Source organism: Callionymus lyra, chromosome 2 (assembly GCF_982586985.1).
Source record: "Callionymus lyra chromosome 2, fCalLyr1.hap1.1, whole genome shotgun sequence".
Lineage (NCBI taxonomy): Eukaryota > Metazoa > Chordata > Actinopteri > Syngnathiformes > Callionymidae > Callionymus > Callionymus lyra.
Genome location: NC_141819.1, coordinates 28,103,453 through 28,131,306, shown reverse-complemented (window position 1 = coordinate 28,131,306; position 27,854 = coordinate 28,103,453). Strand labels below are relative to the sequence as shown.

General features: G+C 41.2%; 1 protein-coding gene across 2 annotated transcripts in view; it reads left to right on the top strand.

Annotated features, from left to right (window-relative positions):
- lpp (LIM domain containing preferred translocation partner in lipoma) overlaps positions 1-22,559 on the top strand; it is a 123,041-nt gene extending 100,482 nt beyond the window's left edge. For both annotated transcript variants that reach the window (XM_087784449.1, XM_087784450.1), the window contains 4 exons: positions 2,198-2,367; positions 17,930-18,108; positions 19,464-19,584; positions 20,123-22,559. In XM_087784449.1, the coding sequence (XP_087640575.1) occupies positions 2,198-2,367; positions 17,930-18,108; positions 19,464-19,584; positions 20,123-20,251 (599 nt within the window). In that variant the 3' untranslated portion in view covers positions 20,252-22,559. The remainder of the gene's footprint in view (positions 1-2,197; positions 2,368-17,929; positions 18,109-19,463; positions 19,585-20,122) is intronic.
- Positions 22,560-27,854: the final 5,295 nt, after the last annotated feature.

Genomic DNA, 27,854 nt, shown 5'->3' with positions numbered 1-27,854 from the left:
TAACGCCGACATAATTGAGGTGTGGATGGAGCTGCGGGAGCGGATGAAACCGATAAGACGTGAGGGAAACTTCACAGCGGACGACGGGAGAAGCTCGATTCGTCGACAAATGATCGTCTTCATCAGACGTTCTGAAGTTTAGGCTTTGAATGCTGAGTCAGATCGTTTCTACGGCAAAAGGAAAAATTGGAAAATGTTGCAATCGGAGCAACTGATTGTTTTATATGCAGATGATCAGTTGATAATAGTGACAAAATTATGATGGATGTTTGAACTGTTTTCATGCAACATATTGTCTCAAATGATCATAGAAATATCTGGCATATCGTCAACTCTTTATACGATTCATCATTCTCGCTTAAATACATTTTCCATTGACTCATTTTGACTCTGTTGCCTCTTTTTTATATTCAAAAGAAGTCCCAGCAGCAGGATTGTTAATTTAAATCACAAACATCATGCTCTTTAGGTGAACAGATTAAATCCCAAATTCAACAATTTCCAGTAAAAGTAACTTTTTTTTTGATGTCTACGAAAAGAACAGTGTGCTTAATAACTCAAATGTTCTCTAAGCTGCAGAAGTTTTGGACGCAATCTATTCCTCTGCATCTGTTTGCAGCGTCTGTTGATAAGATAATGGGTAATCTGAGATTAAAGAACCATTAAAAGCCTCACAGTCAAGCACACACTTGATCTCCACACCATCCAAGTTCCTCTCGTCGCTCTGATACCTGAAACGGATTCGCACTTTACACCATCCGTTTGAATTCTTTGATTTAAGAAGAGCGAGGGGAAGTGTGCAAATGCACTCATCAGATATCGCTCTCGTTTAGTGCTTCTGTCTCCGACACGCTCGCGACATGCAGGCTGTCAATCATTTGAAGCCAAAAAAAGAAGAAAAAACATTCGTCGAGCTGAAGTTGAATTAATTAAATGTTCCCTATCAGTCAGATTGGATCTGTCTTCAGATGTGTAAAAAATAACTGATATCTTTTTAAACCCTATAATTTCCAGATACCACTAATTGAATTGACAGTGTCATTAATTGGCTTGAAGATAAGTTGCATTGAGTTGAGGACATCTTAAACTCAATTAAAGATATCTCCCAGTCAATTAAAGATATCCAAATGCCACATCCCGTAATACGCAATCAAGCCCTTTGCTGGCGCAATGGTATCGGTTCACTTCTGCCCCCGTCACAAAGTTTCTTTTATCACTTTCCAAAATGAACGTCTCCGTCGTTGCTCTTCGCTGAAGTGTGTCGGCCCTTTAATGTGGCATCATGGCAGCGTTTAATCCCCTTTCATCCCACGTTTGAAGCCCAAACCAAGATTAGGAACAAGAGGAAATGTTTGATTTTAAGTTTTTCTGCTGCAAGGTGGTACAAGTGCCCCCTGTAGACACATTATACATGAATGAATCATGTACTGCATCCAGTTTGGCTTCTTGTGATTGTAAGACATGATGGATATATGATTATAACAACCTTACATTCTGAAGGTCCTCGTTTTCAGGGGTTCCAGGTCATTGTCCTCTGCATGGGTCGTCCTCTTGAAACTTTAAGATTGCTAAAATAAAGTTATTGTTGCTGAATAAGGTGTTTTCAACTTCATTTTGTCAGGGCCAAGGAGGAAAAGTTAAAAGTAAAACACTCTCTACTTCCCCTGTACCTTAACCATTTTAGCACATCCTCCTTAGTAATACCCGTTATCTTCATGTAATCTTTTTCTTTTCTTTTTTTTCTTCTAGTATGTTCTTTTTTTAAGTAGATAAATAAATCAATTATTTGTACACAAAGAAAAAAGTAATCAGCAGCTAATAATGAAATTAATTTAATTTACTGTATGAAGTTTAGATTAAGACAAGGTTGAGGAATTAAGTGTAGTACATGTGTCGGTACAGTAGTACTAGAAATAGTTTCATGTCATTTTCCTTAAGAGATGGAAACTTCTGGATGATGGTTTGTCGATGATGTTTCGATTCATTATTAAAACGGGAAATAGAAATAAATACTGAGCAAAGCCTATTGTTACACAGCTCAGTCACAGCTAAGCTGAATAAAAAAAAAAGCATTAAAATGGGGATGTGATGAAGGTCGTGATACATTTTTTACTGCTTTTGAACCTTTTGAAGTTTAACCAAAAGAAGAAACGGTTTAATCGGCAGTGACGGTAATCTGAGGCCTCTTCCTCTGCAGGCCGCTGTGCCAGCTGTGGAGAGAACGTGGTTGGTGAAGGCACCGGCTGCACAGCCATGGACCAGGTCTTCCACGTGGACTGCTTCGTGTGCATGACCTGCAGCGCCAAGCTGAGAGGCAAACCCTTCTACGCCGTGGAGAAGAAAGCCTACTGCGAGCCCTGCTACATCGTGAGTAAACATCAGCGCTCCCTCTCAGCCCCATCTGTCTCCAGACCTATTTGCAGACTTTCACTTCTTCTTTGCACAAGTTTTAGTTTCACTCATTAAATTTACTTCACTTCAGTACATTTCGTGGTATTCGTATCATAAATGGTAAAAAGCAGAAGTGGCGGATGATTCCAGTAACATCGACCGTCGCAGCACTTTTCTGTCATTTCTTCGAAGATTCAGATTTTACCACTAGGCTGCATGTTCTCGGCAAATGTTTGAAACCCATGCCTTAAAATGGACGACAGTCTATGTACGTGTCTGCAACCATTTATGTCACAACCTAGTAGAGAAGAGAGGTGGATTACTGGCCTTAATATAAAAAAAAATGGAGCTGAAATTTAGGAATTATCAATAATCATCATGTACTATGTGGACTGAGGTGTCAATAGTCTACATTAAATACAATTTTGTAGAGCGGTTTCTATACAGGCCATCAATGACACACCCTAATTTTACTATTTTAAATACCATTATTCCTGGACAATTAAGCACACCTGACTGTAAGCTGCCGGTTTTTCGATGTTACAAAATAGACAGTAGTGACGTCAGGATTTCATCTCTTATCAAAGGACTTTGTTAATAAATGAATAAACTTGACATGAAAGAAATGTTACTGCTGTGCACCCGCTCAGAGCGACCGATGGATTTCTCCCTCTCAAGAACGTGTCTATTTCTGAGTAATATCACACATATAACAATAGGTGGTGCAGATTTACGGTCACAAAGACATTATATCACAGTTTTTTTCATCTCAAACTAGATGACATAAGCAAAACTTACTTCAAAGCCAGTCCAACTAAAGGTGAGTGGTGGTCGCAGACAGAGCTGATCACAAACTCTTACACGGCTCTTAATCGAGAACATTTCTCTTTTTTTCTTCTTTAGCAGTTAGTTTCTTCCGATGCATCTCTTACAAAATGCTACAACGTCATTCCTTTGATTGGAGCGATTATTAAACATCATTATGAAAAATGTCAGCGCTAAATCCACAGTTCCAGCCATGAATATGGTACTAAAAATATATTTACATTTTTTTTTTTTTTTTGCTTGGTTGCATCATTTAAGTTTTTGGGAGTTTCGGCCAAGATTTTTCATGTTTGTGTCTCTTTAATGTATACGTATAAAAAACTGTTTGGAGTCGGTGCTGATCAGCTTTTATAGGAGATGAATTCCCTGCACTTAAGGTAAACGATGGCCAAAGTCGTTTGTCATTCTTTGTGTGTCCGATCTCTCTGAAGATGTGTTTCCCTAATCTGGCTTTCATAGACCTTCCCGTCAGCATCTTGCCTCATTTGAATTCAGGGAAATGTTTCTTTATATTCACATAATGCCGTGCTGCTTCCTGTCAGAGTGTTCCTCAATTCTCATTTACGGCAAGTCCCCCCTTTGAGCGCCGAGCACTTCCAACACCCCCAGTTTCAGTTCGGGAACCTTGCTCAATTCAGGTGGAGTCCAGGCCAAAGCCTCTGACTGTAAACAGCATTACTGGATGTTTGTGGATTCTTGGAATGATGTTGGTTCCAGCTGTCGAGAGCCCATAAATAAGTTAAATCAAAGGACAAGATATCAATGGATATGATATTGTTTTTGGGATTGAGCTTAAACTTTTGAGGCAGAACTTGATAGATTTTCAGAAGAGAGAGAGACGCCTGTGATAATCTATGAAGTCAACACTTTCAGTTTGATCTTTTATGACTATTTGTGACACCTTTATAAGGAACTGACTTGCACCTTCTTTTGCAACCTGAAAATGTTGAGCTCTATGTAAGCTGACCAGTGTCAGACCATCTCCTCAATCATCTCCCCACAGAAGCACTCAGTGGGATTGTAGTTGTCTCGTCTGGAAGTTCTCCAACTATGATCCATGCACTAAAGAGCAACGGGATAATTTAGGAACTTTATTTATGCATTTCATCAGCATAAATGTTCTTCTGGCAGAAGATCAAAAGGATGGGGGGGTGAAATCTGAATTTCTTAATGAAAGTAGTTTCGTCTTCTTTTATTCCCATCCCCGGGGTCACACGCCTCCGTACGGTTAGAGCTGGAGACACCAGACTCTGGCCTCGGCGGAGTCGGACTCCACAGAGAACGTGGAGGACTTCAATCAGTCACTCGAGGAATTTGAGCAAATGAACTTGGAGGAGAGAAACTTGTCTCTGGCCGACGTTTTCAAAACTGTCGGTGGAACAAAAAGTTTCGTCATCAGTTGAAGTAACGGAGGCTGGTTGAATCTCGGTGACAACAAGGTAACAGAAATGTGACAGAAATGTGACAGAAATCCATAAATAAACCAGTGAACGTGTGGACACAAGTGTGTGTGACAGAGATCAAGAGAGGTGAAGAGAGTCGCTATGATGTGTGGTTCGCAGTTTCACGCGCTATACTGTGGGAGTAAATAAAGAAAAAGTTTGAGAAAAATGTTAAGCTGTATTATAACAAAGTGTAGAATTAAAAATAAGCTTACATTGTTGTTATATCATTAATATAAATATTCAAAAACAAAAAATAGATGTTGATGGACATGGAAGGAAAAACCAAAAGATAAGTTATAATTAGAGTTGAATTAGTCAGGAATAATAATAAAGCACAACTTTGAATTTGTTAATGAGCTGGTAGGTATATTTCTACATTCATATTGTAGCTTTAATCTGAGCTCATTGGGTCAGTCCTCAATATGGTCCAGTTATGGGGCCAAAATACATGAAGCAGAAGTGCTCGGGTCTAGATGGACGAGATCAGAAGTGAGTACATGAGAGTCATTGGAGACAAAACTAGTGATGCCAGACTCGGATGGACATGTTGGAGGAATAAGGTTGATAGAAGAAGAGAACAACTTATGTTTATTGATGTGTTGAAAGGGAACATGAAGAGGATAGTTGTGACGAGGGAGGAGGATCAAGAGAGTGGAGGAGACATTCTTGCCAAGGCAGCTTCTTATGAGAAAAGTCCAAAGAAGAAGAAGAAGAAAACGGTTGTTTAGTGTCATGTTTGGTCTTTATTCGTACTCCTTCTGATCCTTTCTTGTGAGTTGACGGAATATTCAGAGAAACTTTCTTCACAGCGATGGTCCACACTATTCATGAGACCGGCCTCTTCTGAGTTTTAGAAGCATCAAGTATTTTCCAGGAAAGATCTGAGCTCAACACTTCCTCAGCAGACTGTGACGGTCTGATTCTTCTGACTGCATCCCAGCTGGGATGCTTGAATGGAAGCATCATTGCAGTATTTTTCACTGTCACTAACTCCTGAAATCCTTCTATTTTGGGAAGGACGATTAGTGCTGTCATACAATATTTAACTTACACCAGGATTGGCTGTTCTGCTCTCATGAAAATGCTCTTGGACATGATTCCCTAATAGATAGTAGCAATCACTGTTCGTTTTGCTCAACCGCGACAGTCAAATACCATCCGAGGAGTGCTTTCACGCACGACAGCAGCCTTTTGAGGTCTTCATGGGAACAGCACGTTCTGCTTTTGTAGGTTTTAGAGTGCTTATTTAGTGCCTTCCACAGGTTACTGCTGGAGTAACCTGAGCTCAGAAGCCGGATTAAAACGTATTTCGCTACTTTTCTTGAAAAACCTCCTTCACACCCAGATGGCAACTGATGAGCTAAAAGAAAGACAATTTAAGGTTAGCCCTGAAATGTACTCGCGTAGAAAAAAAACCAATAGCCAAGACTTTGTATAGTTTGGGTGGGTCATGATGTCGCTGAGTCATCCTATGGGTCGACATCACAGTCAGACAAAAGAGAGAAACGTGCAAGAGATCGCAACATTTCAACACTTTTTTTTATTGATTTCACACAAAGTTAGCCCTCACCTCCTTTAGTTCAGTATTTCTGGTGCAGCCTCTTTGAACTTTTGAACTAAAATGTGTTTTCCAAAATCAAAAGGTTCAAGTACATGAGGGAAAATATGACATTGAATTGTTTTATTTCTTTCAAAGCACGTACAAAAAACACACACCAGAAATGTAAAGGATTTCTAGAAGTTTTTAAAATCTGACATTAGTAAAGAGAACTTTAATTTGACTGAACTATGTTTTATTTTTTATCATTTTAAATGAAGTTTCATTTAGTTCAGGGAGAAATTACAACTTTTAATGAGCAAACCCTGAAAACTGCTCAGCTAACTTAGTCATTTTTTTACTTTTCACAATAAACTTAAGAGCAAACTTTTATCTCCACTGTAATAATCCAAAAATTCATACATTTTTTAAACATTTGTTCATCCCTAATCCCCACTGTATCACCGCCACTCTGGAGGGCTTCTATACTCCTGCGTTGAACCAAGATTTCTTCTTGATTGATGACATGAAGTTTTCATTTAAGATCCAAAAACAAACCTTTTTTTTTATGCATCAGCCTTTCTCATGGCAATATGTGTTCCCTGTTGACGTCGTCGCTGCTTCACACCGGAGGTTGACAGATGTGCGTCCACTGACATTAGAATTGCATTCGTAAGACCGAGTGTCGAGCGCTTCCTGCTTCTTTCCATGAATACAGATGATCCGAGGTAAAGCCAGTTTAAGTGTTCAGTAATGAGACTGATATAAGTGACACAAGGTCACGCCGCGAACACGGCTTCACAATCAAAGAGGCGTAATAAAGAGATAGTGATTTGCTCTTACAAAAGACCTTAATCTGCTTTTGCCTCTTTTGAGAGAAACTTAACGACCTCCAAGGTCAGGGACGGGTAGTTGTCCCACTGTAATTACGTTCATTATCTGGTGTTTTACTGTAGCACTCTTCTATAAAGTAAATGGCCTTTGGTATCACTTGAAACACTCTTTCTTCTTCCATTGTGCAGGGAAATGACACGTAACGCCGTCAACCTGTCAGTCATCCGGAGAGTCTTGAACTGAACACCTAAAGCGTGGTTCTTTTATTCAACAGTCCTGGAAGTTTGATGGTGACTAAATTAAGACGGTTGGATCTGGATTTACACAGAATACGGACGGCAAAACATAATGAATACATTTAACTGGTGATTCTAAGAGTAAATTCAAGTTAAAACCAAATTAATAAACGTCAAACTAAGTCTCATCAATTGTCAAGAACATCATCATCCACATCAATGTAGCGAAACGCTAATGACTCTTGATTTTGGGAGGACAGTATTTTCTGTGTGATGATACAAAAACGGTAGAGATACCAATGGCAAGTTAGGCAATGTGGTGCGACACCCACGGGCGAGTGGATTTGGGCTTGTTGTGACTGCTGGTGATGGTCGTCCTCTGTATCAAACAACAAAACCAAACTCAATCATTGAGCAATAATGCTGCCCTCCAGCTCTTATTGTCATTGGAACACTGTCTATAGGAGACAATAGTTTACTTCTCACTTCAAACCACAACAGAACAATGCTTTTGTGGTCTATGAGCCTATCCCTTTTAGGACTGTTTCGACCAAGTTTCACATATTTAGAGTCAATCAATCTACACTATGACTTAAAATAAGAACATATTGTGTTAACTTAAAAAAAACAGAGAAATTTGAAGTTTTTTGTGTGAAATAGGAGCTCAATGGGAATCAAAAACACATGTATGGATTTTTGTATGATTTCATTAGTTTTCTCTTAGTAAAACAACTGAAAACGTGAACGTCAGTGGGACATGGAACAGATGTTTAGACGTGATATGGCCCCGAAAGTAAAAGACTGCTCAGTTCAAAAGTAGCGAAAGCTTCGTAAAACTCAAATAAATCAACTTCTGTGTTTCTGCAGTGACAAAGTGTGTTGTAGGTTGGAAGATTGGTAGAGTTTTGAGGACTCTTGGTGATTTGTTTAGACCCTGTTAGTCTCATGAGGTCTTGGTCCGAGTCTTTATGACCTTTGTTGTAAGCAGCACTTACCCTGAATATTCAAATTATTCAGTCAAATCAAATGCGCCATCGCTCCTGTTGGTACTTCTAATGTGTCCGTCCAAAATATACAACTGACTTAATATTGAAATGATCAGCCACATGTGTATGCCTGCCTCAGGTCTGTGAATCTTGCCAAGGGTACAATATAGTTGTATATGTCTGTATGCTGGTGCCTCGGTGACTTGGCACATCTACACAGCCTCCTCTGGCTTTAAAACAGTCGTACAGGTACATGTCTGATTCAGCAGACTCGGTGTAGACCTAGGCTTCTAAACAAACGGCGTCTGCTGACGCTGCCATCAAATATTCATGGCTGCCTGCATTCTATTGCACACTTCTAATTGAGTTCTGAATTTCCAGACATGATTAAGTCGGTCTAATTCCTCAAAGGAGTAAGCCAATTATATAGCACTAGCATGAATAGGATTTCACATCCTGGTGCTCCTCTAAATTACGTTTGTATGTGACGGTAGGGAGGAGGATAAACTCCGGCAGGTTCCTTGTTAATGCCGACACGCCGGCGTGTCGTCGATCTCGCGGCCGCGGATAGTTATTAGAGTACATTGTTTGGAAAGGGGATGTGGAGAACTCGGGCCCTCTGAATCGTCCTCATGCCTTTTGTCTAAGCACATTTTTACCCCTCAAGGAGCGAGGAGGAGAAAACCATGTGTGACCCAGTGCTGACCCACCACAATGTCACTCTAAGTCATGGCATGAGAGCAGCACTGCCAGGGTCTTTGTCAGTTTCTCTCTGTAACCAGAGCAGGAGACATTGCCCAAAGTCCAGAGGGGTCACATTCTGCTGCGGAGCGGAATTTAAGGAAGAGGCGGACAGGCAGGCCGGCCACTTGGTCTGAGCTGGAAGGAGATCCAGGCAGCACTGCCACCTTTAGTTCCACAAAGACAGACCCGAGCCATCGCCCGTCGCCCTCGGCCTGACATTATCACGCAGCCGGAGCAGGAAGTCTGTGCAAACAAGTGAAGACACCCGGCTGATGGGATGTTTGCCTGTGACTTAGTGCGTTTTTTTGTTTTTGTTTTTTGCGAGTTTGTGGGAAGTTAAGATGCGAGAGAAACTTTTACAGTCCGAGCAGCCGGTGAGAATGCAGGCGAGAGCAGAGGCGGCTGATAAACTGACCAGGCAGAAGCTCGGGTAACAAATCAGGACAAGCCGTGGCACGGTGCCATCTTTCCCCCTTGCGTGCTGGACGTCCATAAACCGGTGTGAATTTATGACACCCAGCTGAAGGAGGGCGGGGAGGTGCGAGCCCACACGTGGTCGATTTGGGTCACAGACGCCTGTCCTGACTGACTGACGCGCGTTCATATAGGTGTCAGAATAACTCCGTCTGTTAGGTACGTCAGGGTCGCTGAACCCTGGAGTGGAGAGGCAGGGTGACCCGCCATTAATAGAATCAGCGACCGCCGAGTGACACGCCGCTCACACCCACGTGTAAACATACACACCTCAGCCAGTCAGGCACATGGGTAGATTTAAGGAGCCCGGAGATGATGGGACAGTCAGGTCACGTTACTGCGGGCCTGGCAGATCTCACAGGACGATGAACTGAACCCGAGGTCACATTAGACATCGAGAAGATGATATTTCTAGTTTGCTGTAAATCCTTAAACACACATATCATCGCGATGCATTTATCACAGGCCTCTTTGGGTTGATCTATAAGATAAATGAAAGTTGGTCACAATGTATCAAGAAAGGTTTAAAGATTTAGTATCTGGACAGAAAATTCTGAAGTGAGGCTCCTGAACACTTTGTGATGCACGTTTAACTACGGTAAAAGTCTCAAAATGACACTTCAATCTTCCGAACAAGATTCCTATTTAGTTGCTTAAACATGTTATGATCTCTGCTGCCACCGCAGGCTGAAGTGAACTTCCTCCCCTCCGCAGTTATTCTTGTCACTGAGACACTGGCCACCTACTCAACTTCTAGCCGCCGTCATCAAACTCTTCACACCACTCTACTCTGTCTTTTTATAAAGTGAATTCTAAATAATCCACATAATGAATATTCCACATCACTCGGGGGTCAACATGGACGTTAGCTACTTTGTAAAAGTGACCATCATATATACTGGAGAGAAGGTTCATGTCGATGATGAGTTGCTCTTCTGACACTTTTGTCCTCTTTCTAAAGGTTTCTTTAGTGGCCGTTCAGTGGTGGAGTGGGATCAAGAAAAGCTATTGTGAAGTCAAACGCTTTTTATCACCAGTTCTTTTAAATAGTAAACCTTGCTTACATTTATATTAGCTCAGGGGCACTGCAGACCTTGTGAGGCGTTCTCCATGAATCCTTGAATGTGTTTTAGTTGTTGCTGCTAACCACTACCTCAAAGAATGTTTGCCACGTTGTATGTAAAAGAAACACGTTTTACTGAATTCACTGACCTCACTTTTCACCGTACTTGGGTTTTAAGTGAGACGATCCTCTCAATCACTTGCTTTCACCTTACAATTGCAAAAGTGAGGTAAAACGTTCCCAGTTATTTTGTGAACTAAGTTATGATGGTTATGATAATGTAGCTAGAGAGAGGAAAGTCTGGGCGTTCCTGCTGAACCTGGGTCCCTGTGACCCCAATCACAGCAGGTGAAGAGGAAGATGAAAACCTTCGGTTATTGCCATGTTTGGTCTTGCATGGCATAACACCATCAGTAACTTTGGTCCTTCTTTATTCACAGCCATATTCCATTTTTTATTTTTTTTAAATCTATTCTACTATTAAAATTAAATACAGGTTGACTTATCCTTAATCATATGGCAGCAGAATCGATGAAAAATATACTTGAGCGAGAACTTTTCCCCCTTTCTGAGATAAGTTACATTACATTTTCAATACCTGACATTTATGAGTGGAGTGTGAGCGCTCAAACCACTTAAAATTTGAAAGGGACACATTTCTGTCATTTAACTTTATAACATAGTAAGTACTATCCATAATCCATTACAAACTTTAACTCCTGGCTATCTATTATTCACTAGGTCTGACTGATGAGTACAATGTCCACGCATTAGCCTGTATGGAAGGTAACCCCAAATGTATTTCATACTGGCTCTCTAGTTGTGGCAGATATTAGACAAAAAAATATACATATTGCTCCTTAGTTTGCCTTTTACCCTTTTTGTTTGTTCCGAAAACATTTTTGCTAGTTTGGCACATCTTTTGACAATTTGTCACATGACTAAGAAAAGTGTCTCAAAGTGTCAAGAGGCAAATGTAAAACATCTTTCAGACTTGTATAGTCACTACAATTGAGATTATATGGTTTTTGGGGGAGCCTGGTTACACAGATTTGACAGACATGAACTGAGCTGCTGATCAGTGGCTCATTGCTTGATGGTTTTACTGGTCAGTATATGTATACAAGTAGAGAAATATGAAACAATACTCCTCAGCCAGCCTAGATTTACTATTTAAGTAGGAAAAAACAGATTTGAAAACAGTTTAGAATCGGCACTGAAAGACTGATCTGTATGTCTCACACCGTCTCAGTATGTCTCACACCCTCTCAGTGAACTCATGGCTACGACTGTTGACCTTTTTACCATCAATTTACATGTGCATGCCACACATCATTAGAAAGCTGTCATTCTCTAATAAAGTCAACATTTTCTTGGCCGCAGGCTTTGGTCAGGAGCTAACTTGACCCGTGTGCTGTGACTACACCAGTGAACTGCTCCGTATTTATGTAGAAGTGGGTTTACCTTTGAGTGAAGAGTCCCAGGGGTCTGGTGGATATAAATGTATAAAACTCAAATTTAATTGTAGGCTTTGTTATAGAAAAGGCGTGTAATGTGCACAAGCAGCAAACTGAATAGACGTTGTCCTGAAACTCCCCACAATCCGTGTCCTAATTGACCAAAAGAAACATCATCTCATGTACAGTCGCTGAACATTTCCCCTGCAAATGAAACTATCAGTGAGAGTATGATGGCACAAGAGTGGTGTCCAGAATTAAGATGCACACACAGACGTCCGTGTATGTAAACATGCGGACAGTTTTTCCCCCAAATCTGCCTTTTAAATATGCATGAACAGAAGCTGCTGCCAAGTCGACCTCTCAGTGAGTTAGTTCGGTTCTGTTCACATGAATGACTCCAGAAACACAACACACCACTACGTCGACAGTGAGTTAAAGAGCTTATTAGCTCCAACTTCTGCCGGAATAATTAAACTAGTGCTGGGTAAAGCTGAAGGAGGGAACTGTTGGATTTCAAAATATATTTCTGCAACACAGAAATAAGTTCTAGATTTGATTATGATCCAACAATTTTGTTGATGATGGAATCTATATCTTGGCTCAGCTCAGTCCGACCTACTGAGACATTAGGGATGTATAAGGTTGACTGAGACCTACCACTAGATCTTGATTGTAGCGCGGGTGGATTGAAGAATAAATGCTATTAATGTTTTTTGTTTTATTTAGGTTTTTAAAAGCAGGTTAGATCAAATTGTATGATGTATGGTGTTTTAAAAGAGTGGACACCACAGGGGCCAACATCTTGTTTTTTTTAATTCAGTCAACGTGGAAGTGCAAAAAAAGTGCAGTTCATCGATTGAGGCTGGAGAATGACCAGAAGTCATGTGAAAGCCCAGCCCAAAACTGATTTTTACAGCATTAAAATATATATATATATATATATATATATATATATATATATAAATATATATAGTCTAAACACCGATCTAACTATGGGCTTTGCTATAGGAAAATGTTTACATTTGACATTAAAAAGAGAAAACGTTATAAAACAAATAAAGTCTAAGTTGACTTGGCCTATTTGTAGATGAAGTAAAAAAAAAAAAAAAAAAGGTTTTCTATAAAAGGATTGCAAATGAATCAGAAACTTGAATTACCATTGTTGTAAAAGCAATGGGATTTTTTTTTCTGTAAAATAACTAAATTAGATAGGACACAAAATAAGTTATAGAAAAAAAAAAAAAGCACCAAGGCATCCATTCTGAGCAGATGATAGATCACATTCTTTGTTGTAGTCTTCTGGTAAAGAATTTGAGTTTTCTCTGTACTAAAGCTTCCTGGTCACCCAGTGAGTGTTTCCATGTTTTTATATCTGTATTTTACACAAAGCTATTCAAATACAATTTGCTGAGGACCACATTTTAAGGGAGGATTTCCAGCCTTGGTGCTGGTCAGCCATTTACTATTATATCCTGTGGTATGATAGGCAAACAAATTACAAATAGATGCACTGTTATAAATGATAATTTAGCATGTATTGAATCGTGATTCCTTGCATTATACTCTTCGGCAAAAGCTGCGTTTTACGGTAAGCCTAAAAGTGTCGCACAGTGCCAAAAAATGGGCAAAAGGAGACTGTTTCATACATTTATTGATACACTCATTATTTAATGGGTGAATGGCTGAAGTGCTTGAAGGACCGAATTCAAAGTTGAATAGCTTTGATACGCCCACATGGAGATCATCTTTTTTGGAGGTACATTTTTCATACTTGTTTCCAAACCAGCAAACAAAATTAACAAATCATCATCAGCATTAATATTAAATGTCTTAAGTTTATGTAAGAGACCTAAAAATGTTTAGGATCATTTGGATTGGGCTGGACGGCTCAATGACTGATCCACATCAAGGAATAATACGCTGCACATCGAGGTTCATTAACTCGGGACGAGGAAGTCCTGACCCTGAGATCTGACTCATGGCTCAACCCAGTTCAAATGTTTTGAAGAACAGCAGCATGTGAAGCAGCGCAGAGTTGTCGGTGCGATTCCCTCAACAGTTCATCAACACATTCTGTGAGGGACCGGACACACAAAGGGTCATCTGTGAACTTCTTTGAGCTCAGCCTGCCAGGTCCTAAATCGCGTGCGGGCGACTTCAAAAGAAACTAAAAAAAAAAAGGTGCAAAATGAGCGTCGATGCGGTCAGTGGAGATGTGGAGCAGCATCGGCTCTGCAATATGCCTCAGCAGATTCCCAAATGTTTACATCCCGGCTCCCATGTTTCCAGTGAATTTCAGAGGATTGTTGTCATACTTTTAATAGGAGTGGCGGGTTGACTCTTTGACCCATGAGTGTGTGAAGCGCTGAGGCAAGTTTTAATGTCTGTTGCGTAATTACAAGCAGTGAACGCATCACAGTGGAAGTAATATGGAGGCTGGAGCAAATTTTCAAATACCAACCAAGAGGAGTGGGCATATATATTAATGAACATGGGTTTGTTAGTCAGTCCCTGTGAAGTCATCTTTATGTAAGGATTCCACTTTTACTAACTTGTTTGTCACGAAGAACTTCCGTTTGAGGAGTTTTTGAGGCGAGCGTGTTTAGAAAGCGTGGGAGCAATATGATGTTGTAAAGTTCAAGAGCAACTGGGTCACTTGCTTTTTCTATGGAGTGGTGACGAATTGGGGAAGGAAGGTTTTTTGCGTGGCGCCTCAGCCGACCAAGACCAGCTTTGTTTGTCCCGTTTTTGTCAAACACTGGCACCTCCTGCACGTAGCAGAAGTCATCTGAAGTGATGCAGCCAAAATCTGTTTGGCGAAAGAAGAAGAAAAAAAAAAGGCTTACAAGGTGAAAGTGGGGCTAGAATTGACTTAAATGCACTCCACTCACCCCTCAGTTCAGCAAGAGGCTGTCTGACCTAAATTCACTTTACGTCATCTGCCTAGACATTTGTTTAGCCTTCTGGGCAAACACTTAGAGAAATGTATGAGGCAGAAAAAAAGAGAATGCATATGCTTGAGTACATCACATTAAGTCAGAAGAAGAGTCAAACCCTGCACATGTGCAGACGCATACAGCCCTCTAGTGGCAACACACCGAGCACCTGGCGTGTGACCGGACCCGCTCGGATGTCCAGGGGTCCATGTGGACCCTCCACCAAAAGCGCACGAGTGTGTGTGTGTGTGGTGGCGCTTTATTTGAAACTGTGAATTAAAAAAAAAAAAAAAAAAAGCAGGTTGACTGAATTGAGGTCACAGAAACCCAGCATCAGAAGCAAAATTTGTCTTGTGAGTACTGTACTCATTACGATGGCCCGGAGGAAGTGTGTGCTGTGAAATCATATGCTCTAGTTAAGCTAAACAAGGGCAAGGTATTCCCACATGAAGAATAGCTGAGATCTGCTGCAGACACATGAGCTGAAGACGCTTCAGTCCAGCTTGGCTGCTGCATCTCACTCATATTCTCATGTTGCAAAATCTCTCTCCGTGTGTGTGTGTGTGTGTGTGTGTGTGTGTGTGTGTGTGTGTGTGTGTGAGGTAAACCTCAAGGGCTCAGAGCAGAGAGCTCATTAAAAGCTTTATTCCACTTCCAGGATGGAGCAGGGATTGCAGTGTGGACATTGTTTATACCGAAATGTTGCCCTGGGAATAATGTTTATTTCTATTACCATCCTGAGCGGGGAGAGGATGCAGAGTCTGTACACAGTGCTTTTCATGAACTCTCCAGGAGTGTTTTGAAGAAACTCCCCCCCCCCCCCCCCCCACACCCCACCACCACCCCCCCTCATCTCTTCAACCTGAGACGCTCAGGTCCGACAGGATGGCGTCATGGCGGCGGCGGCACGTGCACAGAGTTCACCTCAGCAGAGGTCACGCAAGTGTCATCTCCGAGGGGTCCGGCGGTGTGACTGCCAGGCAGCTGATGACGCAGCGCAGTGTTGCTACACACCCCGAGCTGTGTTTGGAAACACTGAGGCAGCTTGCTGCCACGGAGGAGAGAGCCCATGGCGGCAGCTGAACCGTGCACTCTTTAGCCCAGCCGAGCGCACACCGAGTCAAACGAGGGACACGCAGAGATCCAGGAAATGCCTCGGCGAGCGGCAGAGACAGCGTCACGCACACTCGCATCGATCACATGATATAATAACCCTCCCCCCTTGTAATTGCACCGCTGTTTAGAGAGGCTGGCGTTATTTATGGAATATTGGAATAACAAATGGCACTTCCCAGCAGATATTAAGAAAAGAGATGAGACGAGCCAGAGGCGCTCGGCCACTTCCCCCCTCCATCCCCGTGGGCTTCCCGCCCGGCCCGGCTGGCCGTGAAAACCTGCAGTCATCACAAAGTGGAAATATTTACTGCTCACACTCTGGGATGAAGTGTGTGTGTCGGGTCGGCTGAGAAATGGCTGCTTGTGATTAGACGGGAGGGCAATCAGACTCTTTCAGCTCCCGAGTCATCCGAGGACACGCGCCAAAGTCCACAGTGGATTAAATCCTGGAACTGGCAAGGATGGAGGCTTCTCAGGAATTCTGCAAACACACAGTCCAACACTCCTGAAACCAGTTGAAATGGAAATGTTTGGAAAAGTCCTGAGGTGGGACCTGAGTATGGAGAGAACCTGCATCCCAGCAACTCATTTTCTATTAGACATTTTTTTTGTCATGTGATGTATCATAAACCTGAAGAGAACATCATGTGTTCAACAATGCAAACATGTTTATTTGACTCTTCATTCCGGTTTCAAACCTACTTGCTGTGACATTTCTTGTTGTTTGTTTTATGATTTACCTTTTTTCTGCTTCCTTATTAATTTCCGGTCATTGAGTGGTGAACCACCATCAGTCTGGTTCTATAAAGGCTTCTACTCTAGATGTATCAACCAACTGTGACTCATATTAAGGTTCACAAGAAAAACTTTGACCTAAATGTTGCACTGAAAAATTGACTGATGGCTCTACAACCTTTGAGGCTGGTACCATATTTCGTTTTTTTTTTATTTCACAGTAATCAAAATATCTGCAAATTTAGTTCTCCATAGTGAACATTGTCTTCAGCCTTTTTCGATGTGGGTCACTACCAACATGGTGCCATGTACACTATTTATTATTTTAGATGTTAACATTATGACCTCACACAGGTGACGTGCAAATGTTATAATTGTATCCATGTCAAGCATAAATGCCTTTTAATATTATCCTTAATATTGTGACTCAAGTGTCATTAAACATAGAGTAGATTAATTCATCTTCATCACCCTGCCACGCCTTCATTGATGACATAATGTGTGAATTTGTTTTAAAAATGGTGAGATTTCTCATCAGAAAATGTCCTCAATTAATTTGATAATTTCATTTTTTAATTTCGTTTTAGAAGAATTTGTTCCTCATCATATGACAGAGTTACAGGGCGGTAAGTACCGCTCAGAATATCTGCAGCTAGCACTGTGAGCGACTAGCTAAACTAGCACCCTTCAGTTTTGAATTTCCTAAACCTTACATTACATTTAATGACCAACTAAATTTTCACCCTTTCACTGTATAGTACACATCACACAGATAATATCTATTAAGTTGAATCTTACCACTAACTACAAAAAAAAGGTAACAAATACTATAATTTGAGAAGCCACTTGCCTGCTTAAGACCTTGGCTCTTCCAAGCATTATAGTGTCTGTAAAAGCCTGAACCACATATGAGTTGGTGGGACAGGAAGAATGTTTAAGTACAAACTCATAGAAACTAGAGTATCAAGAACTAAAATACTATATATATTAAAATGTGCTTTAAATGATCAGCTACAGTATATTTTATCATTATTCTCTTGTTTGACTGTCATTAACGTCTGATGCTGTCAGTTCATGTTGCCACGAAACAAACCTGTTGCAGCATCAAACATGTTTTTAAATGCACGTGTTTGTGTTTTCTGTCTAGAACACTCTGGAGACCTGCAACATCTGCAGCAAGCCCATAATGGAACGCATCCTCCGGGCCACGGGTAAGGCCTACCACCCTCACTGCTTCACCTGCGTGGTGTGTCACCGCAGCCTGGACGGAGTGCCCTTCACCGTGGACGCGTCCAACCACATCCACTGCATCGAGGACTTCCACAAGTATGTGCCTTCACCTCCTCAGTATCAGTGTGTTTGTGTCCTTGGATCGGGTTTTTACAACTACTTTTCAAACACTTTCATTGCTTTAAACACGTCAACTGAAGTTTGACACATTCTCTGTAATAAAACATATTTATGTTTACCTTTAACTATCTCTGTCATAAGATGTTTGATGTATTCTGGGTCACTTGCAAAGTTTTAAAGCAAATTTGACTTTCAACCCGGTCCTATTTAGAAAATCTAATTAATTTTCTTCATCATTTTGGATTTTTCACAGAGTTGTTTCAAAACAAAAGGTTCTGCTGTCTGATCCACAGCTTTATCAATTAATGATTTGGCCCAAAGGTGGAATAGATTGGACTCAGTTAATTAAGGTGAAAGTTCTGAAGCACTCGATGTTTGGTATCAACGAATCACATCTTCAAATAAACACTGTGGCTTAAACTCAATGTTCACGTTCACCGTGTGTTTCATGTTTGACTGAACTCAGATAAAACATTTCTTCAATTACACAAGTTGTTTCATTCATTTGTCTGTTTATAAAGACATGATAATTGAGGACCTTGGCAGAGGTTTGTGCAGATTCAGTGCCTTTCTTTTAGTTTTTCCTTTTTACTTAATTTCTGAAAAGGGACATATTTGTTCCCTTTTTAGAGAACACTTGTTGCATTTGTCTCCAGGACTATTATACAATCTTCAACTTCACTCCTTCACTCGTAAAACAACAGCCAAATTTTGTTTTTAATATCACACCTTCTTTACCGTTTGTTTTACTTTTGTACGACAAGAATATGTATATATTTTGTATATCATTCTTCAGAATTCATCCTTTCTCTTTTTAATGATTATTATCATTATTATTTTTATTTCATAATTGAATAATAAAATATAATATAATATAATATTAATTAAAAGATTTTGTATGTAGGCCCTACATTTTCATGTGTTTTCCACCCGTTCTTTAAACTGTACTTTTTCAAATTTCAACATTTTTCTCTAAGATGAATCCTAGAATATTTACTCCACACTTGTAAGGAAAAAGCTAATCAGTGTATAATTTAAGTGCACGTATATAATTTGTATATTCAGCAGAATACAGAATATTTCATAGTGTAAAACTCTTTCAAAATTTTATTCCAGATGAAATGGAAAAGAAATCTAAATTTCCTACTTTTCCTTTTCCTCGTGACATAAACCTCCACATGTGAGATTCCAGTTGACTTTACGAACATTTCTCCACTTGATGCATCATGTTGTATAAACGGCGTGAGCTTCTGATTTGTTGCACCAATATTATTGGTCATAAATCTGCAGGATTATGTCAGTAAACACTTCCTCTGGGTTTTGTCTTGCAGAAAGTTCGCCCCGCGCTGCTGTGTGTGCTCCGAGCCCATCATGCCGGCCCCGGGTCAGGAGGAGACGGTTCGTATCGTGGCTCTGGACCGTGACTTCCACGTGCAGTGCTACCGCTGCGAGGTGCGTCCGACTCCTTTTCCTCGCGAAACCAAGAGGGCGGTAATTAGAGTGTCGTCCTGACCCTTCCTCCTCCTCCGCCTCCTCATCTTCCCGGTGACAGCGGTGAATCATCTCCGCCGGCCTTAAAAATAGCTCTTCATCCTCACTCCTGCCCGGTTCATGCACTTACATGGGAGCCCATCTGTCAGCCCGGCGCTCCCGGAGTGATAAGCGATAATACGTGCCGCGCTAACAGAGGAGCTCCGTGTGTCAAAGAGCTGAAGGAGAGGTCAGAGGAAAGCAGTGCAGATTAAGGAGCTCAACCAATAAAGGAACTCTGTCACACTGGATCCGTACTGTAGACGGAGGGAGCGCCGGGAATTCTTAGTTGGTCGTACTCCATCTCTTCACAAGAGTGATGGAAGGATCTGAGATGAATGATATTCCATTATTAATCCCTTATCTCATGCATGTGTTTAGAAACTATTTTGTCATTGAAATGGCGTTAAATATAATATTAATGAAGTTAAAATTGACCCGATGTGTGTTTTTGTTGCAGGACTGCGGCTCCCTGCTGTCAGAGGGCGACAACCAGGGCTGCTACCCTCTGGACGGACACGTCCTCTGCAAAAACTGTAACAGCAACCGCATCCAGGCGCTCACCGCCAAGGCCACCACTGACCTCTGAACCCCACTGTGACCCTCACACGATACGCAACATTCCTGAGACACACACGCGGACACACACTCGTATTCACCGGCTTATATGGTCCCGTCGCAGCTTGGTTTGGTGTGTCGGGGATAGTTTGTTACCTTGACAACAAGGTCTCAGGTGTGTAGCATGCTAACATGGAGAGAGTCAATGAGTTAGCTTAGCTTAGCATAAAGGTCGCGTCTCCTAGCAGCGGGCGGCTAACAAAGGTACAAAACTAAGCGATGCTAAACAATCACTTTTTGCTACATATTTTTTATCAATTTAAACCTTTTTCAATCACTTGAAAGTTGAGTTTATAAACCTTAAATAAAATTGTCGGCATCTTTTAAAAGATGACGATGATGTTTGTTTAAAGCTTTAAGCTAAAGCTGTATATTGCTAACTACGCTACTTTGGTAAGTAATCCCACCACTTGTTCGCTAAATCACTGCAATGCTTAGACAATATTTAAAAAACTAGAATATTAAATGTTTAATATTCACCACGTGAGGGTTTTTTTTAGCCGTCAAACAATTCATTAATTCAGTAGCAAAGTATAGCAATAAACATGTTTTCAATTAAATGTATTTTAAAAAAAAAAGTATTTTCTATTTTTATTTTGCATAAACTAACAAATGTTTCTCACTTTTGCCATTTTTAAATTTCTAATGCTAAGCAATATGACTTTCATATGTTGGGCAACAAGTATAAACAATTAATATAACTCGTGAATTTCTATGTGTGCTGCTGAACTTTTTAAATGAATATATCGTTTTGTATTCCAACCATTTTATATTCCAGTCGTCCACCATGTGTGTATGCATTTTTAGAAAGTTGTACATTATTAGAAGACATCATGAGGATTTAAAATATATATTTGATACAATGCTTTAATTATTATCAAACGTCGAAAGAGGAAAATAAATCGGCGAACCTGAGATGGAAACAACAATCAAACCTTATGCTAAGCTACGCTAACTAGCTAACTCCCCGAGACTGAAACTATTCCATTAACTCCTGATACAATCATTGGTTACGTGTTTTTTTTCTTTTAATCTTTTATTTGAATCTTCACCAGTCGTCGACCATGTCTGATGATCCGAAGGTGACGCCAGAGCACATGTGAACGACACGTTTACCCTGCAGGTGAACTTTCTCATGGCTGCATGTGTGTGAAAGATCACAGCTTTAGCATTATTTAGATTCCTTCTGTAACTTTAATTCCATTATTAAGCGTGTACGTGGAACACAGGCTTGAAAGCGAGACGGCCCTCCGAGGCCCACGTGAGATCCGTTGCACGAGGTAAACACCAAAGAATCCTCGTCATCTTGTCCAACCCTCGGTGTATTTCTGGGTCGCGACATTCTCTTGAGTCACATGAACCACAAATGTCAACCTGGCATCGTCTTTGTCTTCCGCCGTTATCGGATCTCGGACGACGAACATTCCGCCGCACGACCGACCGCCCGCCGCTGGCTATGCAATTTTCTCTTTGACACTTTATCACAAGTTTTTATGGCTTGAAAATAGTGAACGTTTGTTGGTACTTTACGAGTCTGAGAGGTTGTCCAGGAGGGACGGAGAGATTTGGGAAAAAAAAGGTGGAACCTTGGCTCTGGTTCACTTGTATCTAGATCTAGAGAGAGTGACCTGATTCAAGAAAATCTTTTTTATTTCTGCCCTTATCAAGCCTTCATCATCCATCCGGAGCACCTGTGCGAGGAGCTGCTGACAGATTCTTTTTGAGGTTTATTAGCACTCTGTTCCTGCTGAAGGGGGGGTAGATGGGGGGGGTGCTGATGTCACCCCAAGTCTGACGGCGTTTGAGCGCATCATCGCTGTTGTTCCTTTGGTGGATGTGATCTGACAAGAAGCTCGACGCAAAGAGACGAGCATTTAATGATTATTTTAGTTGCCGCGCTTGTTTGTCAAAGTGCCTTCACGGAGTCTCCACAGAGTTGCAGCGCGTTGCTTCACTCCACTGTGTACCAAAGTGAATAATACGCGTCGACACGGTTCTAACACCGCCGATGATGTCTGGAATTTTGTTTACACCTGACGCTGAGGTGTGTTTTCATCGCGATGGAACTGGTCAGACAAACCTCTCTTTAGAAACTCTTTATCATTATCCTATTTTACTAACTGAACTAATGGTTGAGAACCTTCAGTGTCCGTGAAAGACAAACTTCTACCATGACCCGGTCGATGAAAGCACATTTCAACGTCAGCTGTCCAAGTCTCTGAGCGACGGTGTTCGTGAAATCTTTCTTTCTTTAATAAAAGCTTTGCAACAACAATCCAGTCTGACCATGTCCTGGACTCTTGATTGGTCCTGGTGTTCACCCCGGGCCTCCGTCTCCAGACCCGGCAGATGACCCTCCTCTCGAACCTCCCGCTGACCTGCTGCACCTGCAGATGAAAAGAGATTTATTCCCCAACAAGTGGATCCCTGGGATCCTTCACTCACTCCGATAGCCGTTTAAAAGCCCTTCAGGCGGCGAGGACGCGGCGCTCACACGGCTCCGGCTCGTTTCCTCGGGCGAGTCCCTGACTGCTGCTTAGACAAATTGGAATCATTAAGTTAATAGAAATGCTTCTCTTGCAATGGTCTTTTGAGCGCTCACCCGGGAGCAGCTTTAATGACGCCCCGATCCACCGAGTCCTCCCGGTGACGTCCTGCCGCAGGATCCTGCTCCGCCAGGTCCTTAGAATCATTTAAAAGGTTGTTCCAGAACCAGAGCTCGATTTTAATCCTCTTCGTTTGTCATCTTCACTCCGAGCTCTGCCTCGATACTCAATCTCAGCGTTTCATTGAAATGTTTTCCTTACCGAGACAAACACACTTATGAATGTAGTTTATATTGTTGTTAATATCTTATTACAAATAACTATTACTTACTTACTTGTGCAGTTCTCATCAAACTGTACATGAAGTCACATGTGTCAAACTCAAAGTTATTCATGTGGCTGCATTTTTGATTAAAATCTATTTTGAGAAATCAAAGGTTCAACATTTTTTTTAAAAAGACAAGAGCACTAGTAGAAGTAAATTTGTTTTTAGAAACGAATGAAAACGTTTTTACTATTTTCAGGGAAATGAACAAACCATGTCGGTTAATGACAAAAAAAAGTTGATTACAGCAAAAAATGCATTTTATTGCATTTTATAGCCGTGAACTCGTCATTATGGAGTTAAAAATTCAAAGAAATACATGTAAAAAATATGTGTAAAAAGATTAGTGTTGCTCAGAAAGATTAAAATAAAAAATAGTGCAAAACCCAAGTGTTTATTAATGTGTGGAAAAAAGAATTTAAATGCTAAATGTAAATTAAATGAATACAATTGATCATGGAAAAGTTCAATCAATTAATAAAGTTTGAGCTCAAATTCAATGTTAATGTTGTGACCTGTGAAGTTGCCAGTATTTATGATAAGATAAGGAAGGATGTCAACAATTATAAAGAGACTCGAAGAAAAGTTTTAAACTGAGTTTGAAGGACTAGACAAAGTTTGGATCCAAGTTTTGGATCCGACATGAAGGATTGTACCTATTTGTGCTGTGTAGAATTATATATTTAAATTGTATATATATATATATATATAAAGTATAAAATATATAAAGAAGAAAATAATAACCAGATTCTCTAGAGCCAAAGTTTTAACTCAATGACACAAGGGGCCAAACTCTTAAAGTACTCTGGGCTCGAAGTAATGTATATTAACCAGACTGATGTGTTTCAAATGAATTCCCTTCAACCTGAGTTTAACTGAGGTCTGTGTGACATCCGTAATCTCTGTTCCTTATCTTATCTTAAACACTGGCATCCTTGTATGTCACCATCTCCACATGAATTGAACATTAATCTGCTTTGATTTTTAGAAAACCGTCCCGCGGGCCCCATACAAAGACTTGGCGCGCCAGATTTGGCCCCCGGTGCTCTTGAGTCATTCCGAGTTTTCCACGTGAGTGACTGATGCAGATGTAGCTGTGAACCTTCTTCCCCTAAATGTGTGCATCTCCTGTGTTAGTGCAGCACCTTGTTGCTCAGAAGCGTTTCTACTACGCCTTTTACTTAAAAGTAAATTGCAATTGTACCAAGGTCGACCCCTGTGGCTTCCCAGCCCTAAAAACTTAACTACCTGCTTGTCTGTCAGCTACAATACTGAGTTAAAATTGAATTATTACAAGTTTTAACTGCTTTTATCACCGACTAATGAGGGAAAACTGCGTCTGATGATCATCTCCCAGGTTCATGGAGTTTTAGAGAAAGTCAAACTAAGCAAAAAAAAAGTGAATAAATCATGTCTTAAGTGGTGTTTTAAACACAGCTGGTGTTCCATATTTGGTGGACCGGCTGTAAACAGAAGTCATCAGACCCGTGTTAACTTCCCTCTAATCTCGCTCCTTTCATCTTCCGTCGTGGCATGTTTGGACCCGGTGGCTCCTGCCGACCCCTCCGGGCTCCGGACCTCTGGGCCCGCTGCGCCTGATCCACAAATGACCCGAATCCGGGCGGTTACCGTTAAGAGTCGTCGCCTCGTGTCCTCCTCACAGTTTTTGTTCGTCTCCTCGCACACTCAACATTTTGGCATTGTGGAGATTTCCTCGTCGTTTTTTTCTCTGAATCTGCTGCAGGCGAGAGAGTGTTTGTGAGCGTGTGTGTGAGTGTGTGTGTGTGTGTGAGTGTGTGTGTGTGCTCCCCCTCAGGCGCTGTATGCGAGCGCTTGCTTTACTGCACATAAATCTGCTGTTTACAAACAAATTGATGAGTGATGGGCCCTCCAGCCAACACCGTGCTGCCTCCAATTTCCTCTGAATCAAATTCCAGCATGAAGTCTCCGGGGGCCGCGTTTTTTTTTTTTTAATGTCTCCTTTTAATACGCAGAATAACCCAGTCGGTTCTGAACAGGCGAGCAGGGACTGGGCCACTATCGTGCATAATCTCACACCCTCCTGTTTGAACACAGCCGTCATCCGGTCAGATTTCCATGAGATTACAGCGCGGCCGACATGGCAGCGCTCTGAGCCTAATGTCATTAGCTTGAAAGTGAATTCCCGCTCGGCATTTGCATCAAGCATTGACTCCGTGCGCACTTGAGTTGGCTGCAGGCTCTGATGTAACCACTGAGTCAGTGTTGCTGCACCGCCGGGACCCTCCGAGACACGGATCCCTGAGAATTGAACAAAATCATTATTAGTCTTTTTTTTCCTTCCCTGCTGCAGTTCAAGGATGAACCTCCTCCATCGATCCCACTTAAAGTTCTGATTCATGACGTCTTCAAGCGTTCCATTCACTGGTCAGTTTTGACCCGGGAGTCGTGTCTAACTTAGTCGAGGCTCAGAGGCTAAAAAACAAGTTTATAGAAGTTAAAAACATGCAGTGGATAGTTCACAGATCCCTATTGGTCCCTTGACCTGTGAAGCCAAGGCCTCCCACCATTAGATGGCAGTGTTCCCAAACATTGTTCAAGACACGTCTTGAAAAGTTGTGTGTGGTAAATGTCAATCCAGTCAAATGCTGTAGCTGTGTCTCAAATCGCATACTTTCGTACTTTAACTTAGTATTATTAGTGCATAAGTGCGTCTCAATTCTTAGTATGCGAAATGTAGTGCGCCATGCACACTAAATTGTCGTACTAACACACCCTCAAAACTGAGTATGGATGGACACTTTCTACCCTAAACGGCCGCCATCTTAGTGACGTTGTAAACAGAAGTTACGTCATATATATATTTTTTATATATATATATATATATATATATATGCATATACTTACAGGTACATTTTCAGCCAGCAGTAGGAAGATGACACGTCTTTGGATGCAATCATTGTTAAACAGTAGTAGAAGAAGAAGCTGTCGCATCATTTCCTGTTAGTGTGTAGCAGTGTTTGATTTGAGACATACTATCTGTCGGGAATTTGCGTACTAGTAGCTGGAGATCCAGGGTTAAAGGTTACATTCTTGCAAGAGTCACCTTAAACTTGGAAGAGATTTCTTTAGAACATTCTTTCTTTAACACTTTCATAAATGACTGTTTTCCAAAAAAAAAGGAAATAAATAAAATAACGTCAGAAAAAGATGATTTGATTTCATTCTATAGCTGATGACAACTGATAATCTAAATCAAAATTCAAAGAGAATAAATGTATAAACACATAAGTAAAGATGAGGGTCTGGGTTCAATAAAAAAAACTATAAATTACAAAAACCAAAAGGTCGTTTTTTATTTTAAACGTAAAAAAAATTCCTAAGTTAAAGTCCTTGGAGGTGGAGACTTCCTGGATTGATGATTTGCGGTGAACACCTCGATGCTTGACCAATCACAGCAGAGTGGGTGTGGTTATAATAAACAAGATTTAATCTCCAGAAAAACAGTTTTCAGTGGGTGGGGCTTAAGAACATTTTCAAATGTAAATATTTAAATGTAAAGAGAGTTTTGTACAAACACATACTGATGATACAATAGAGTCTATTAAATCTATTTAAGACACACTTTAATCAACACATTAGTTGAATTTATAATGTGGTGAAAAATATTTTACATTTCCTTTAAATTAATTACGATTGAACATGGAAAAGTTAAATAACATTTACTAAGAATGTATTTGTTTTTTACAATTTTGTTTAATTTAATTTTTATCAAAACTGACAACAAGTCAAAGTCGGGATCATCATAATTGTTTCATGTTGCTATAGTAACCTAGTAAAATGTTTAAGATAATGAACAGGCATTATTGATGTCAACAGTTACACAGAGATCACACCTAATATTGTTTAGTTTCCTGTTTCATCACCGTTTCCTGTTGATGAGCAGGAAGTCCTGGACGACATGTCCAGCTCATCAATGCACCGACAGAAGCTGCTGACTCTATCACGGGCCGACCCTCCCTCATGACACCCCGATCATCAGGCGGAACACCCCGAGCCGAACTGACGGGCGTCTCATTGGGATGCAGCGCTGCACGGGTGTCGGGATCCTCCTAAATCCTGCGACTTTACCGACTTAGTGTAGGTGCGTCTCGGCGCCTGCACTCAAAGGTGAAGCAGTTCTCATGCTTGGAGGCTCTTTGAGCTGCCACCTCTTGACCTCGTGCTAAAAGGCACCTCGCGGTCCGTGGGTTTAGCACCCGCACCTTCGCTTCAGAGCCGACTCTGCTTCTCACAGCGAGCCGGGACGCCTGCCTAAGCCGCTGCCAGGGTGAGACTGAGAGCAGAATCAAGCGCTTGTTTCCTTGACGGTTAAGATTCAGCAGCGATGCCCGACATCGGTCTGCACTCGGAACCTGCCGGGATCAATTTTAACGTCCAGGATTGACGACTCGTTGGAACACGATCATCTCCTCCTGCTCGCGCCGCTTCTCTTGGAGCCGTTGAAGAAAAGCTTAATTGATTTTCTCGCCGCATAGAAGACATTTTTCCTTCGATCATATCACACACAACCTAAGTTCTTCCTTGTCCTTGATGAAATACTCTTTATCTTATTGGACCAGGTCCGTCCACAGTCATGCCTGCGCGCTGGCACTTAACCCTTCTGTCATCTCTGGGTCAAGGTGACCCAGTGGCCCGCTAAAACAAAAGTGCTCACCTTGACA